At 42.3% G+C, this 14,486-nt stretch overlaps 1 protein-coding gene across 2 annotated transcripts in view; it reads left to right on the forward strand.

The window, feature by feature from the left end:
• The first annotated feature begins 898 nt into the window (after positions 1 to 898).
• Positions 899 to 14,486, forward strand: part of ebf2 (EBF transcription factor 2) — a 59,554-nt gene continuing 45,966 nt past the window's right edge. For both annotated transcript variants that reach the window (XM_088624268.1, XM_088624269.1), the window contains exons 1-5: positions 899 to 1,526; positions 8,586 to 8,742; positions 10,284 to 10,347; positions 11,839 to 11,894; positions 13,399 to 13,472. In XM_088624268.1, coding sequence (XP_088480394.1) covers positions 1,393 to 1,526; positions 8,586 to 8,742; positions 10,284 to 10,347; positions 11,839 to 11,894; positions 13,399 to 13,472 — 485 coding nt within the window. In that variant the 5' untranslated portion in view covers positions 899 to 1,392. The remainder of the gene's footprint in view (positions 1,527 to 8,585; positions 8,743 to 10,283; positions 10,348 to 11,838; positions 11,895 to 13,398; positions 13,473 to 14,486) is intronic.

Here is a 14,486-nt window from a genome sequence, read left to right on the forward strand (position 1 = left end):
TGTTTCCCCGAATACGATTGTTATTGAATATTCCACTGTGCTCTTAAAACGTTTCTTTGTGCAGTTAAACCCAGCATAGGGATCTATTTGTTTACAATTTATAGTCTAGTTCCCGATAATACTTCCACATATCTTTAATTACGTTAACAATACCGCCATTGTACAGTGTATTATTTATAACTTCTGACCCTATGTGGGGTCGCACAATCTATACCAATACCTATGAGAATCCGTTAAATGGTAACATTTTGAAATATTAATTCAGCATTTATATATATATATTAGCATTATTACGACATTATAAGTTAGTCCACTACCTCAACACGGATTTTAAAATCTCGACTTTGATGGCCCTCTGTTTCCATTCATAGGTTTTTTAGGAGTTCAAAAAATGTGTTGTTTCCCGTTTTGAAACAACGATTTTGACTTAATCAATTATCCTCTCCTAAACTAAACAACATCAAAACACACATCCGGGGAAACAAGATGCGTTTACACTGATTGTAGCCTGTGTCTCCCTACATACAGTTAATTAACGTGACCCATACTTAAAAGAAAAAAATGGATATGGGCGCATGATCAAATCTCCACGCTTCAAATCTGCGGTATGCTGTGATTATCTAGTCGCTGTGGGGTTTTTACTTTTTTCATCCCGAAAAACTTGGGCTGCCCTGTTGTAGCAGGGCGCTCTGGCACCCCAGGAGAAGTTGGGACTTGGCAGAATTTGAGCAGGAATTGCTTCCTCGCTAGGGACACAGAGGTGGCATAATTCCGCCGACATCAGCTGTCCTCCAATCGGAATCCATATGCAAATGAGCACCCCCGCATTTGGTCAACGACCACCCCCCCCCCAAGCCCTTATCCAGGGGATGTAACTCATTCATGACTGAAACTCCTGGGGCATCAGCGTGCGGGCTTGCTCCATGCGCTCACACAACGGGTTCCTTCTATCAGTCTGTTTGATCCGGGATTAGAAAGCGCATAAGTCTCCTTTATGTCCTCTCGCTCGAGTGTGTGTTGTGTGTGTGTGTGTGCGTGTGCGTGCGAGCGAGCGCGCGTGTGTGTTCTTTTGCATGCGTGTATATATGTCCACGACAGAACAGGTGATCCTCGTTAACAGTGAAGCGATGCTGGACGCATTCCTGCTTTTCGTTTGAACAATGATAGCACCCAAAAGGGGAATAAATCTGTTGCATACCCTTTCACTTCAAGGAAACTTCAGAAGATAGACAATTATAGATTTTTGACAACTCCAGAACTTGTGTGCCTTTTTTGTTTTGCTCCCCGTTTCTTCGATTAAACGCGACGGCGGCCGTTTGGATCCACTTGAAATAGATCAAAACTGTGTCCTGTTTACTTTTTGGTTCAAATCCCGGTCCCAGTCATTTTTAAATGTTCGGGATTCAAGATCACTTAAGCAGAGGAGTATCCGGCATTAAAGAGAAAGAGCACGGGGGTGAGATGGATTCGGTCCGGTCTTGGGTCCGTAACGTTGGGGTCGTGGACGCTAACGTCGCCGCACAAAGGTAACGTACACTGTGTTCCTGGTTCGTGAACATTCATTTTTGTTTTTATTCACTTTCTCAAAACGCCACTGCATTTCTGGTTTTGATTCACTCTTGGTTTTTTTTTTCCATGCGAGCGCGTAGCCTTTGGTTTGTAACGTAGGTGGTTAGAAATAGCTGTCAACGACGTATTTGCCTTCACCCACAGTGCAACTAAAAATACGCCGCTGATTCATCTTTTTCAGCGCGAAATATGAAGATATTCAGATAAAACGGGCTCGGGCAGTCCTGGAAGAAAAGTCACAGGAGAGAAGTTATGGAAGAACCATTTGTTTTAATCTCATTGGTTTGCTTTTGCTTTAGTTTCCGTTAGAAGGAGCGTAACAGTTGTAGCGCATATTCTTTGTAGCACATCGCAGTGGGGACGTGAGATTTTGTATGGGTTTTATCTGGCATGTTTAACGTTCTCTGATCGTCAAGACGTATATATCGTATGTCAACATAATCCAAACGCATTGGTAAACGCGATATAGCTAGTACGATCTATGTGCAGTTAGCATTGCCCCCTCGCGGTGCTGGGGTCCCGGGTTCAATTCCTGGGGTGCTGTCTGCGTGGAGTTGGGTCCACCGGATTCCTCCCACAGTCCGAAGATATACTGGTAGGTTAGTTGGCTGCTGGGAAAATTGCCCCTATTGATAGGTGTGTGTGTGTGTATCTGCGCTGCGAAGGGCTGACGTCCAGTTCCGCGCATTCTGCCTTGTGCCCGCTTCCAGCCGGGATAGGCTCCGGCGGTTAGAAAGTGGATTAGTGAATGGATTCATGGATGTCGGTGTAGTATGCTGCGATAACGACAGTAGCAATAATAATCCCCTAAGTGTTTAAAAGCGCATCGCTCAGAGATGACACGCGGGACCTCAACCCCACGCTCACGTGTCAAGCAATATGTGCCGACTGCTGCGCTGGGTAACACTGCCAGCTCCGCAGTCAACAGGTCCCATCGCACTCCAGCTCTGAAGTTCACACCCGGAAAATAAATAAAAACAGCAGCCCTTTGTACTGATGACAAGCACGCGGCGCGTCCCGTCGACGGGGGTAGGTGTCTGTATCGCTTCAGAGACGAAATAACGCTGTCACCTCACGCAGACTGCTTGGGATCGAAACAGGGCGATATATTCTTTAAGGGGTTTGAATTTGTTGTCGGGTTTTTTTTTTGTAGTTAAAGTACGCAGTTTAAGTCGAGGTTATGGTAGACCCGAAAAGTAGGTGTACTGCAAAAGCCTAATCAGTAGCAGCTAAAGCTATTTAAATCGCACTAAAAGTGCCTTTGACAACACAGGCTAATTTGAAAAAAAAATCGAGATTCATCAAATGCAAGCCACAAACTGCAAAGCCTGCATTAGAAATGGAAAATTTCATCCTATTTCGAACTGGTGTATAGTCGTTAATTTAGCAGCTATTATTGATATTGCTTTTGTCCTAAATGCAACTTTAATTTTTCTAAAAAGGGGAAAAGCACCTTAATATTCGTAACACGTTTAATCTGAATTTTAGACCTGTCCCCAAATCCCTATGCTTTTCTAGATTTGACTATTATATGGAGTGGGACTCTGATTTGCCATTCAAATATAAATCTTAGAAAGTGTTAGGGTGACACTGTAAATGACTAGAAAAGGCAATAACAGTCAAAGCACGTCGTATTTCAACACATTCATATTAAACCGATATTTTTATTAGCTTAAGCGTCTGTCCCACAGTTAGGTATGAAACAGCGCACTGAACGTTTTGATGTGAAGTATTTCCTACAAGAAATGTTGATTCTTGCGCGTTCCGACGGTTTACTTACCGATTTTTCTAATTTTCCGAAGTTGGTTTTGTTTCACTGTCTTATTAAATCGCGCCCTTCACGTTTCCTGGTGGCATACACACTAACATTTATAAATAAAAATATGCATTGCCTTAAAACGTAAAACAGAACAATATTAACGCGCAATTGCTTTAAAACACAACTTTAAAAATAAACAGATCAAAAGTAGAGGCAGAGGAAGTTACACATTCCTCTTCGAAGAAAAAAAAATATTTATGAACCGTTCACGTTACGTACAGGCTCTCGTTCAGAAATAAAGGGTGATATTTAAATTATACTTAACCGTAGTTACACTGAATCTTTATTCTGTGCGTGTTCGTCATGACAAATGTCTTACTAAAGACTGTCTTCCCGAAAGTGTGACAGTCACAGACCTGTGCCAACCTTACCCAGAGTAATTATCAGGGGGGCAGAGGAGGCGAGTTCGAAGTTCGGTGTGGTCTGAGCAGAACTGGTAGAAAAGCATTTCAGAACGAACCAAAATGAGCAAATACAATCGATTAAGTATCCGTCTCGTATTGCATAGAGCGGTGTGATTAACACAGCATTTTAATGACCATAAAAATCGAAAAGATAAACCTAACAATGCAAAAGGAGAACTAGCCAGTGGTTCTAGTGTTTAGTTTTCTAGTGTTTAAAACCCTTCTTTCGTTCGAAGCCCTTTCAGAGCTGCGTTTTGAAGTGTTGACAGTTGTTTTAATAAGCAGACGTGTTATTTACTCACAGCATGTATTTGTGTCAAATTGTAATAATACACCGCTCGATATGATGCGTCTCATACAGAGAAACAATTCAGAATGAAATAATGCTCATATACATTTCAGAAGAAACCAACGAATTTCGAATGCGATTTAAAACTTGACGTTTTATTTTTATTTTTAAGGCGTAAACTATGAATGTGTTCGAACCTTGGGTTTCGCGGGGATGATATTTTGATAACAAAATAAAATGTCGTGTTTGCACAGCGGAGTGGATTCAAGGGAATATTTTTAAAAAGGCACAATGTTATTTATCGGTTTGGGTTTCTATTTGTTTTATACCAATATCGTTCTTTCTCTTCCAAAAATCGAAAACAGTTCAAACCGAAATAAAAGACGTTTAAATAAAGTAGTTAAGTCGTTTAAATCGAAGCACGATAATAGCCCACACAGAGGTGATTTTATGGACGGAAATCTTGTTCAGTGTGATTCACCGGTCAGTTCAAATAATCCAAATCGCAAATATTGTTTCTTAAAAAAAAGTTTACTCTTCATTCTCAAAATGTTAGACAACATTTTTCTGTAGCACTATGTACCACTGTAACTTTGGGACACTACTCAAGGCTTTGAAACAGGCCAAATACGGGCTTTAGGGATTAAAAATCACGAGGGTATCTCACAGACTGCAGCACACAAGCTGAAGTAAATAACATTATGAAAAATTGCAGCGAAACGTCTGGAAGGATAATTTTGTTGGTGCTGATGTGTTGGTAAGGTTTAGATGGTGGGGGAGTTGCAATTTATAAACAATTTATAAACGTTTTCTCAAACGGAACACGTAAACAAAGTAGTCGCAGAGTGACAAACCTGTCATAAAAAAAAACATCTACTGTCGAATACTTGCATCTTGGTAAGCAAACTATAAACCTTGTCACAGTCTGGTCCATACGCCTGAACCTCTAAATCCCAGCTATACGCACCGGCCAATTCTGACAAGAAACTGGTGTGGACACTGGTCTTGTTTAGTCTGCCTTGCATTCGTTTAAATTCTACGAAAAATAGGTCATTTTGTCATTGTTTTTTTCTTCTTCATTTATCTGCATCTTAACGACCTCGGATCGAGATAAGAAAAGTCATTTAAGTTCTAAAAACTTCATGGCGTGGTGCTGAGGATTTTTGAAGTATCCAAGGTGAAGGTTTAAAGTTTCTGTAAGCGAATTTAAAATGAAAAGGGGAAACGAGAGAAAAAAAATCACTGTCAGGTATTTCCCCCCAAATATTATCTGCTGTAAGAAGCGTTTTCACTTAAATGTTTTAAAGGTGTTACAAATAGAGCATAGAGATTTTTACCTGTACAAATCGCCGTCCACAACACCTAGTGTTCTGTAATTTTGTCTTTATAATTATCTTAAACCAAAAAACCGATTAGGAAACGCCACGGTACGTTGAGACGTCAAGTCTGACAGTTGTCGCACCGACCGCACAGGCTTGGGGTCTAGTCTGAGGGATCGTTTTGAGAGATGACTTCATCCGGACCCCAGGCTGTACCAAGATGTGCGTGCTCACGCGTCACGCGGTCCGTGTTCGTCAGCCGGAATATTCTTCACGAATGTGTGTACTTGTCTCTTTTGTCAGAAAGACGTCTAAGATGGACAGCCTTTTAATGATTTAACTTCGATATATCTACACGTGGCACTTAGGGCTGGTATCTGATTTTATGGCTGGATAACGAGTTTACCGTTACAGCGTAAAACAATCACCCCGCTGGTTTAGATTAAGTTACATTATGGATGTCTAAATCCAATGCTATTAATTGAAACCAATTCAAATGTATTTGACTCTTTCAAATAGTCCGTGAAGGCTCACCAACTCGTCAAACCCCGTGTATTGTAAACGTGAATTTGATCTTGGGTGTCTAAGCTGGATAAATAACGGATTATATTTTTTTGCGCAGATCTGTGGAGAAGTTGTTGGAGCTCTAGAGTGATGAAAGAGGAAGTGCAGTTGTACTCTTGACAAAGTACTTCTATTAGACTTTTTCCTCTAAAAAACCCTAATGTATTAATGGAGAGATATACACGTCAATATGAATAAGCCAAACAAATTAATAATAATATCAATGTTAACAGTAAACAACTTCATATATTACTTTTGGTTCTCAAGGAAGCCACGTTTCCTACGACATATTTCAATTCACTACGAATCTTTTTAGGTTTTAAGCTATCAAACTGAACTCTTTTATTTTGAAAGACAAGAATATATACATTATGTGCTTTTTTTTTTTACAAAATCCTGTTGAGATCTATAGGACAGGTTTGTGCCTAGTTTACAAATGAAGAAAATGCAGCGCACCGGACTTAAATATATATATAAGATATAAAATATACGACTTTTTCGTAGCGTTTATCTGTCTTTGAGAGGTCGTTAACTTTTAGTTTCCAAAGTCACGGATATACGGGCATAAACTCACCGCTCAAAAGTGTTGTCTGCTATTATACTGTACTGAGCGAAGTGAGGACCGCAGTCGGTAGCCCAGTCTCAGTGTATATGCGCGTGTGCACCTACCTCAGAATGACATCGGATTATACAGTATATCTCTGAAGGACATGGACATGTAGTACATTTATTTCAAAATCGATACTAACCCCATCACGAAACAAAATAGTCCGAATGATTTTATTTTCAAGGGGCCAGTCCACCTTACTGTACGCGTTCACTTGGGAAAGCTATTTTCTGTTTAACAGCATCACCTTTCACGTTTGAGTTCTGTTTTAGATGTCGTTACTTTATTATTTTGAGCCAGCCGTGTCCGATTTATATCTTTTAATTATTTCTATAGACTGTTCTAAAGACTACATTTGTTGTAGACTGTATTTCCCATTGCTCTTCAAGGGCTTGTTTTGGAAATAATTATTGTACTTTCGGGTTTCGTGTTTAGGAGTCCCCCCATAAGGCTGTTCTTTATAAGTTAATTTAACATCTTATTACAGTTCGACTCGAGCAGTTAGTTACTTAAATTAATTATATTTATGTGCTTTTAAGTGACTCTAACACAGCATCTGAATTGGAAAGCTGGAAAGAAGTTTTACAGTATACGTATTCAGAAGCGGCGTCTGTATAAAAGCGTAGTGAGATTGCATATACAGTATTATACTGTATCTGTACACAAACATACGTAAAAACATACAACTAAAAAGCACATAACTGAAATCTAAAACTCAGCTAGCTGAACAACGGCCGCGTATTTTACGGTGAGCTCATTAATAAATCAAACAAAAGGTCTGATTCTGGACCTGCTCTGTCAAAATGTCACTATTTTCCAAGAGAAAACCTTTAAACAATAATATATGAATTGATATCTGCTCCTATAAGGGGTACTGCAGGAGTCAAGGTGTAAATTCCATGGAACATACAGCGGCAGTAATTAAAAACTATCATTGAGGTGCAAAGGCCATTCTGAAAAAGCTCATCTGATTTCATGCCTAATAAGGTAAAGCAAAATAGATGCAGTATGATCCAGATTTGCATGTAACATTCATTGCAAGTACATATCAATACCTGACTTATTAAATTAAATACAGTAGTAGTTTTTGCATAAGATCATTAGCTGCAAACCCCTTCGCTAAGCCCATTACCAGGGCTGGAGGCATAATCTCCATGAGTAATCAGGGCTGCCTGAAAAAACAACAGATACTAATCCGGCATAAATGTTTACTTTCTAAGGAAAATCAGGATTTTAATTTTAAATCGCAAGGCTTTGGTATGCAGCTGCAGCTAATGTTTACCTAAAGTGTGCATCAGTCTTCCCTGGGCTTTCCAGTGGTGCTTCTCTCCTGCAACAGTTGGTCATTAATGGCACACACACTGCAAGCAAGCTGCCTTCATGGTCATTTGCAGCAGTATTCGGCCTTTTTAAATCTGTGTGGGTGCCCTTCAGAACATACAGGGGAGGTCAGATTCTCTTAAGCCTTTTGCTTTTACTTAAAATGTATTCCAGGGTTACAAATCGACGCCCAAAATGGCCCAATATTGCTTGCAGTGGCAAGTAAATCCGACAGGTGTGCAGAGCTCAGGGGCCCAGACCTTTTTCAATCAGGAATTCCGTGTTGCAGTTTGAAGTGGAAGAGCAAACAAGACCACCCCTGTATCCTGTCAAATGGGGGGAAATTTAGCTTCCTGCTGGAATAGCTGGAAATTTGCTTCCGGAGGAGGTCATAAGATCGGAGATAAAAATCTGTGACATTTATGTAGTGCGAGCCGCTGGCTTGCAACACCGCTGTAGGATCGCTTTGTTTCGGCATTGGAGTGGGTTGCATTAACTCTGCGCTCGAGATTGCAAAAGAAAGTAAAAGCACTTCAAACAATATGAGGGCCGTGGAGCAGAACGTCGCTTCTTAATGAATTGAGAACTATTGATTGCGGGAAGAGGGCTGCCGCGCAGGGCAGATCACGCAGCCAGTGTGAGGGTCTGGGTGTCCGTGCCCTTTTGTTCCATCTCTCTGTGTTCTCCTCTGCAGCGGGGTGGCTCTGTCCCGGGCGCACTTCGAGAAGCAGCCGCCCTCCAACCTGCGCAAGTCCAACTTCTTCCACTTTGTCCTGGCGCTGTACGACCGGCAGGGGCAGCCCGTGGAGGTGGAGAGGACGGCGTTCGTGGACTTCGTGGAGCACGACAAGGTCTTCTGTCTCTGTCCTCACTGCTCGTTGGTGCCGGTCTGGGGCGGGGGGCTGGTGCCTCAGTGGCAGAGGCACTAGAAGGCTGTGTGGGACAGTGGCTAAGGGGACACGACCGGCAGGGAGGAAGTCTGGGCTTGAGGTTAGAGATGAGCGAGTGTCAGATTAGAGGGAGTGAGGCAGTAATAAGAGGAGAAGGGAGGCAGGAATTGGGGCGTTGCGGTGGCACTGTGGCTAAGTAAGGATCTGTGCCTGTGGCTGGAAGGTTACCTGTTTGTATCCCATGGCCGGCAGAGGAATCCAACTCCGTTGGACCCCTGAGCAAGGCCCTTAACCCCAACTGCTCCAGGGGCGCCGTATAAATGGCTGACCCTGCGCTCTGACTCCAAGCTTCTCTCCCTGTCTGTGTGTCTCATGGAGAGCAAGTTGGGATATGCAAAAAGACAAATTCCTTATACAAGAAGTGATCTTATTCTTATTATATCTTATAACAGTAAAGCTGAGGGGCTTTAAAGTAGCGTAAGGCAAAGGAAAAGGATATAAAATTCAACAATCCAGTGTGTGAACATTCTCTGAGAGAGGTCTAGGGCACGTGGACCTTTCCAGCAGGGGACACGAATGAGCTTGATCATGCTGCAGGGTCACCCAGAGAGACTTGCTCTGCCAGACCGAAAGTTACAGGACCGTTCCCCTGCCAGGACTCCAGTGCACGGCGCTCACACAACAACAGGCCACCTCCAGCTCCCTCACAGCCAGCCACAGCACGCAGGATTGCAAAGTGTTCATTTTCTGCTCGGTTGCCTGGCATCTGTTTAGGGGCAGCCCTTCGGTATGAATTTATATTGCATCTCTGGCCCCTGAGGAAATCCAAGCCCAGGCTTGCGGCCCTCTCTGGATGAAGCTATTTGGGCTCTCTGGTTCGAAAGCTCCTTGGAGGCCAGTAACAGCGAGCGAGATTGATGGAGTTGCTGAAGGAAGGGGGTGGGGGGTTTGTGCGGGGGCTGGTGGGAGTCGAAGGGGAAGGGGAGAGGAACGGGGTAAATATTTTTACGGTCAAGGTCAACTGCTACTTGCACTCTATCAGTGCTAAGGTTTTTTTTTTTTATGCTGAAGAACACTTCAAGTGCTGAACAACAAAAGACGGGACACACACCCATTCATAGGCACCAGAATTCACACTTAATTGAAGTGAGCAAAGCTACCTTGACGTTGTGCTCTAGCTTTTGAAAAACACAGAAGGAATAGCATTGCAACTCGGATCCTTAGTGCTGTCCTTGTGCAAGCAAGCTTTCCTGAATGCACCGTGCTGGTTTCTGGAGACCACCACCTCGGGCAGCGCTCCTGCACACTTGTGGTGTGCTCAGGCTGGAGATATTTTAGTGTCTATGCTTTATAATGCATTAAAAAAATTAGCGAGGTTGCAGGAGGCAGAGAGGGAGGGCCTCGGGTTATTTTTGATTTGAAGGACACCGTATAAAGATTGTGCGTGTGGAGATGCACGATTTAGATGTGGAAAGTAACACTATCTCTGATTGTGTTTAAAGGAACACAGTGGAGAGAAAACGAACAATGGAACACACTACAAACTCCAGCTCCTGTACAGCAATGGTGAGACTGCTGACCCCTGTCTGTTTATCTGTCTGCTGCTTGCCTGTTCCAGTTGTGCGTCTGCTCAACTGTATGCAAACCACATATGTTAGACTCTAACTTTGACTTCTGCTTCATTGCTTTTTATTCTTGATTTGATATCGGAAAACATTTCAGTACTGCCATGACTATGGAATGTAATAATTTTCTAATGCTTCTGCAAAAACAAACAAACAAATAAACAAAAAATGCTGTGAGTGCGCTCTGCCCTTATTCACACGCTATATTTAAGATAAATCATTGCACATGCACAGAACTTGAAAGCCACCGCAGTTTTCCTATGGGCTCAATAAACTAATTGGATAAGAGCTTTTTTGTAGGCCACAGAGGGCCATCCTTTCCAATGTGAGCATATGAGAAAATACGCTTAATTTCATACTGTTGCACATGGAAGTGAGGCTTGAAGAATAATGGTCTTGTGAATTTTGAATTTATTTTGCTTTACGAAGGAAGTATTGTTTTTTACACACGTACTTGAATCTGAGAACTAATCTGAGCAGCCCACTGTTTGTTAGCCTCAAGCAATCCATTGTTGAAGACATGATTAACCAATATAAAGTAACTCTTCTACTATCGGCCCTCTTGCAGCACGGCTTTGTAAAAGCCTTGAGATGGTTTTCAGTCTGAAAAGGCACAATTTCAAATAAAAAAAAAATCCTCAGATGAAAAGTGATATTCTGTGTAGCCTAATGAATTGAATAATGCTAAGTCTGTAGTTACAAAACATATGACTGGATGCAAGTAGTCTTCTGTTCCCTGGAGTCTCTGAAGACTTGTTTTTAACTACCTCTGGGAGTGAGATGAAAGCAAACTGAGAAGACAGCCCTTCCCCCCTCACATTCAAGCCTCCAAAGCTCAAAGTGAAACCAAAGTGCTTTGTATTGACACTCTAATGCTCCTAGCGCTTTAAATGTTATTGAGCAGCAGCAGTACGATGTCTTAGGTACTCTAAAAAACACTTTGAATACTGGTGATCGGGCATTGTATCATTCCCTGATGGGGATTCGTTCAAGTGCGATCCTTTAAAAACACTGTGTCATTTTCATCTCGGGAGCTGCTCCAGCCGTGCAGGTAGATGCTGGCGGGGCGATCTGTAGCGTGTAGCAAGCACATCTGCACACGCCTTGCTTCACATGTTCCGACAGTCGACACAGGTAGTACCCACTTGTAGCGAGGGGGCAGAGGCCAGCAAGTGAACCCAGATAGACTTTAAAGTTGCCAAAGCCAACCCAGAGTCTGCAAACCAACAGACTGGTCAGTATTTTCAGGCACGCAAAGGCCTTAATGAGAACAATAAGGATTTTGACCAGTGGGTCAATTGGTTCCATTTGGTAAAGTAGTATGAGAACAGCAGGGCTGTCATAGACTGTGAGGGCCAGAGCTGGCTGCTGTTGGGTGTTATAATTGACGGCACTCTAATCCACTGTCCTGTGGGCTTTTTTGTGTCTCTAGGTGTGCGAACAGAGCAGGACCTGTATGCACGGCTTATTGACTCGGTCACCAAACAGGTGAGGGAACTCCACCACTGTCGTGTCCAAGACACACGTCTTCAGGGTTGCTGCCTATAGTGCATAGTACTTGTCCAACAAGGAGTTTGCCAAGCTTTCAGCTTTGCTGGTGTCCATAACATGGTTTGCTGGTTTGTTCCACACTCCCAGAAAGCTTTGTGTGAGCGGACGGACTCAGTCCTGAATGGAGCTGCCTGGAAAGGACCTTGGGATGTAACACAAGATCATTGATGTCCATAACATTATTTTTTCTGGAGACCTTTAGGTGTCTCATAGTAAGGAGGCTTAGGAAAAAGCAAAGTACACGTCAGAGTGCAAACTCTGAATAAAGACATTGACATAGAAAAGGGAAGGAGCTCTGTACTGAATGAACTGTGCCTGCTGAGGCTTTCACTGGGTCCCAGACATTTTGCCACAGCACACCCAGATGAGCCCACGTTTGTACATAGATGTGGGTGCTGAACGAAGACTAGGTTAGCGATGAGCAAAAACTATTCAGGTCACCTCCCCCGTCAGCAGCATAGTGACCCAAGAGATCTCATCATCAAATCAGCCATCTGCGATTTTGAAAGCCTCTTAGAAATAATACATCTTCCTATCAATGTTCTTCTGGGTTGCACTGGAGATGATGCAGGTTCCCCTGGCTGTTTAACAGCTGTCCTCCACACAGACATGATGAGATTTCTAGGCTTTGCATTCGAAACCAGGCTTGACGTAACTTCGTTTTGAAAGATGTTCCTCTTGTGGGAATTAGAAAAACAAGATAAAAAAACAAAAATAAAGGAAGAAAGACTGTACATTTCCTAAGTAATTATTTTTTTTGCTCGAATGAATGCCCTGGTCTCTTTCTTAAATATAAGCACAAAAGGAGTTTAGATCAAAGAACACTGGTTTTCCGGTGTATACGTTGTTAATTCAATCATTTGACTTACACCCTTCAAAGTGCCCCACTTTGTCTTGTTTGAAGAAAAAAGGAGCTCATGGAAAAGATGGTAGAGCTGAAAAAAAGCTGCTTATCTTAAGTAAATTGATATTTGTGTAGACTGAGCTGGCCAGTGCAAGCTATCCGTGAAGAAAAATAGATCAAATGGGATATTACGTGAGTTAATTCATGATCCATTTAATCAGCATCAACAATAAATGCTTAAAAAGAGGGCTATGTATTTCCATTTTTAATAGCTAATCAATTTCCGTACCACAAGGTGGGAAATTTATATTAAAAGCTGCAGTTGATCCCTTGGGAAAATTTGCTATATTCTTTTTCTGCAGCTATTCCTTTTTCTTACTGTACATTACCATATCTTTTTCTCTTATACCATGCTTTTACGATGATATAACGTTGGTCCATTTATCTGCACTCTGCTTTTACCATGGTACACTGTAGTGAACGTATACAAAAAGCTCTTTGTACTGAAGACCTAAAATATCCCAGTTAATGCTGTTAATAATTCTGATAGATAGAAATGACAAAAGATCCTAACATATCTGTGTTTTGTTCCTTTAGCCGATTGCGTACGAGGGACAGAACAAAAACCCAGAGATGTGCAGAGTGCTGCTCACCCACGAGGTTATGTGCAGGTACGATATCTCCACTCCCAGCCTCTTTATCTGCATCTTCTCATTGACGCCACCTCAGCCTAAGAGCTAAACTAAAAATTGGTGGGAGCAAATAATCCCCATCTTGCCATCCCCATCCTATTGGCAGATGAGGAATTGAAGTTCCAGTAGCAGGGCCATTAACCCTGGTGTCATGGCCAGACCCCCTTATTGAAATGTGATAGAATTTAAAATGGAGAATTCTTGTCTACACACAAGAATCTCCTTTTATAGCCCAAGAACATACTAGTTTTGGTCCACTGTTGGCAATTCTAAAGGAGATTGAGGATGAAGGTAGTTTTTAACAGAAGTCTGTTACACACCCTATTCTCACCCACTTCTGCTTAAATATCGCGTCGCTTGCTGACTCACTTGCGCAGGTTTAGTTTTCGGACACCTCCCTCCTCCCCATCTGCGCCCATGGAGCAGCTCCCTGGTTCATCCTGCATAGAAGGGGTCAGGGGGTTCATGATTCCAGATGGGATCCTCAGAGAGGGAAGTCACCCTCTCTTCTCCCAGCATGGGCAGGGTTTGTCCAGACTACTGAACTGTCTTATTTTCATGTTGATGGGAAACACAGAATGTTTCTGTTATTTAGAAACTGTACAGTGGACTGGTGTGGATTTCTTGATCATTGTTCATGCCAATGTCTTGAAGAGATGCGCAAGCTGGGCATTTCTTTTAAATAACGTCATGTCCAACTTCAGATTTCCCTTGTTTTACGATGGCAGTATACTGCTATATGTATTTTGTGTAGCCTTGAACTCTTACGCAAAGTCAAGGACTGATCCAGACTTGAACTCAATTTTTGAGACTCACACCAACTGTGAGTTCATATCTGGTTTCTCTTGCTGTAAACTGTAGGCTTCTTCCTGTACTTCTGATTATATTTTATTAGGTCTATTCAAACCTTCCCTATGTACTGTACAAGGCTAGGGTGTAACAATGCCTGAACACGAGGTGTAAAACTTTCTTCAGCCTGTCATTTTGTGGGCT

This window comes from Lepisosteus platostomus, chromosome 3 (assembly GCF_059453375.1).
Source record: "Lepisosteus platostomus isolate fLepPlt1 chromosome 3, fLepPlt1.hap1, whole genome shotgun sequence".
In the NCBI taxonomy this organism is placed as follows: Eukaryota; Metazoa; Chordata; class Actinopteri; order Semionotiformes; family Lepisosteidae; genus Lepisosteus; species Lepisosteus platostomus.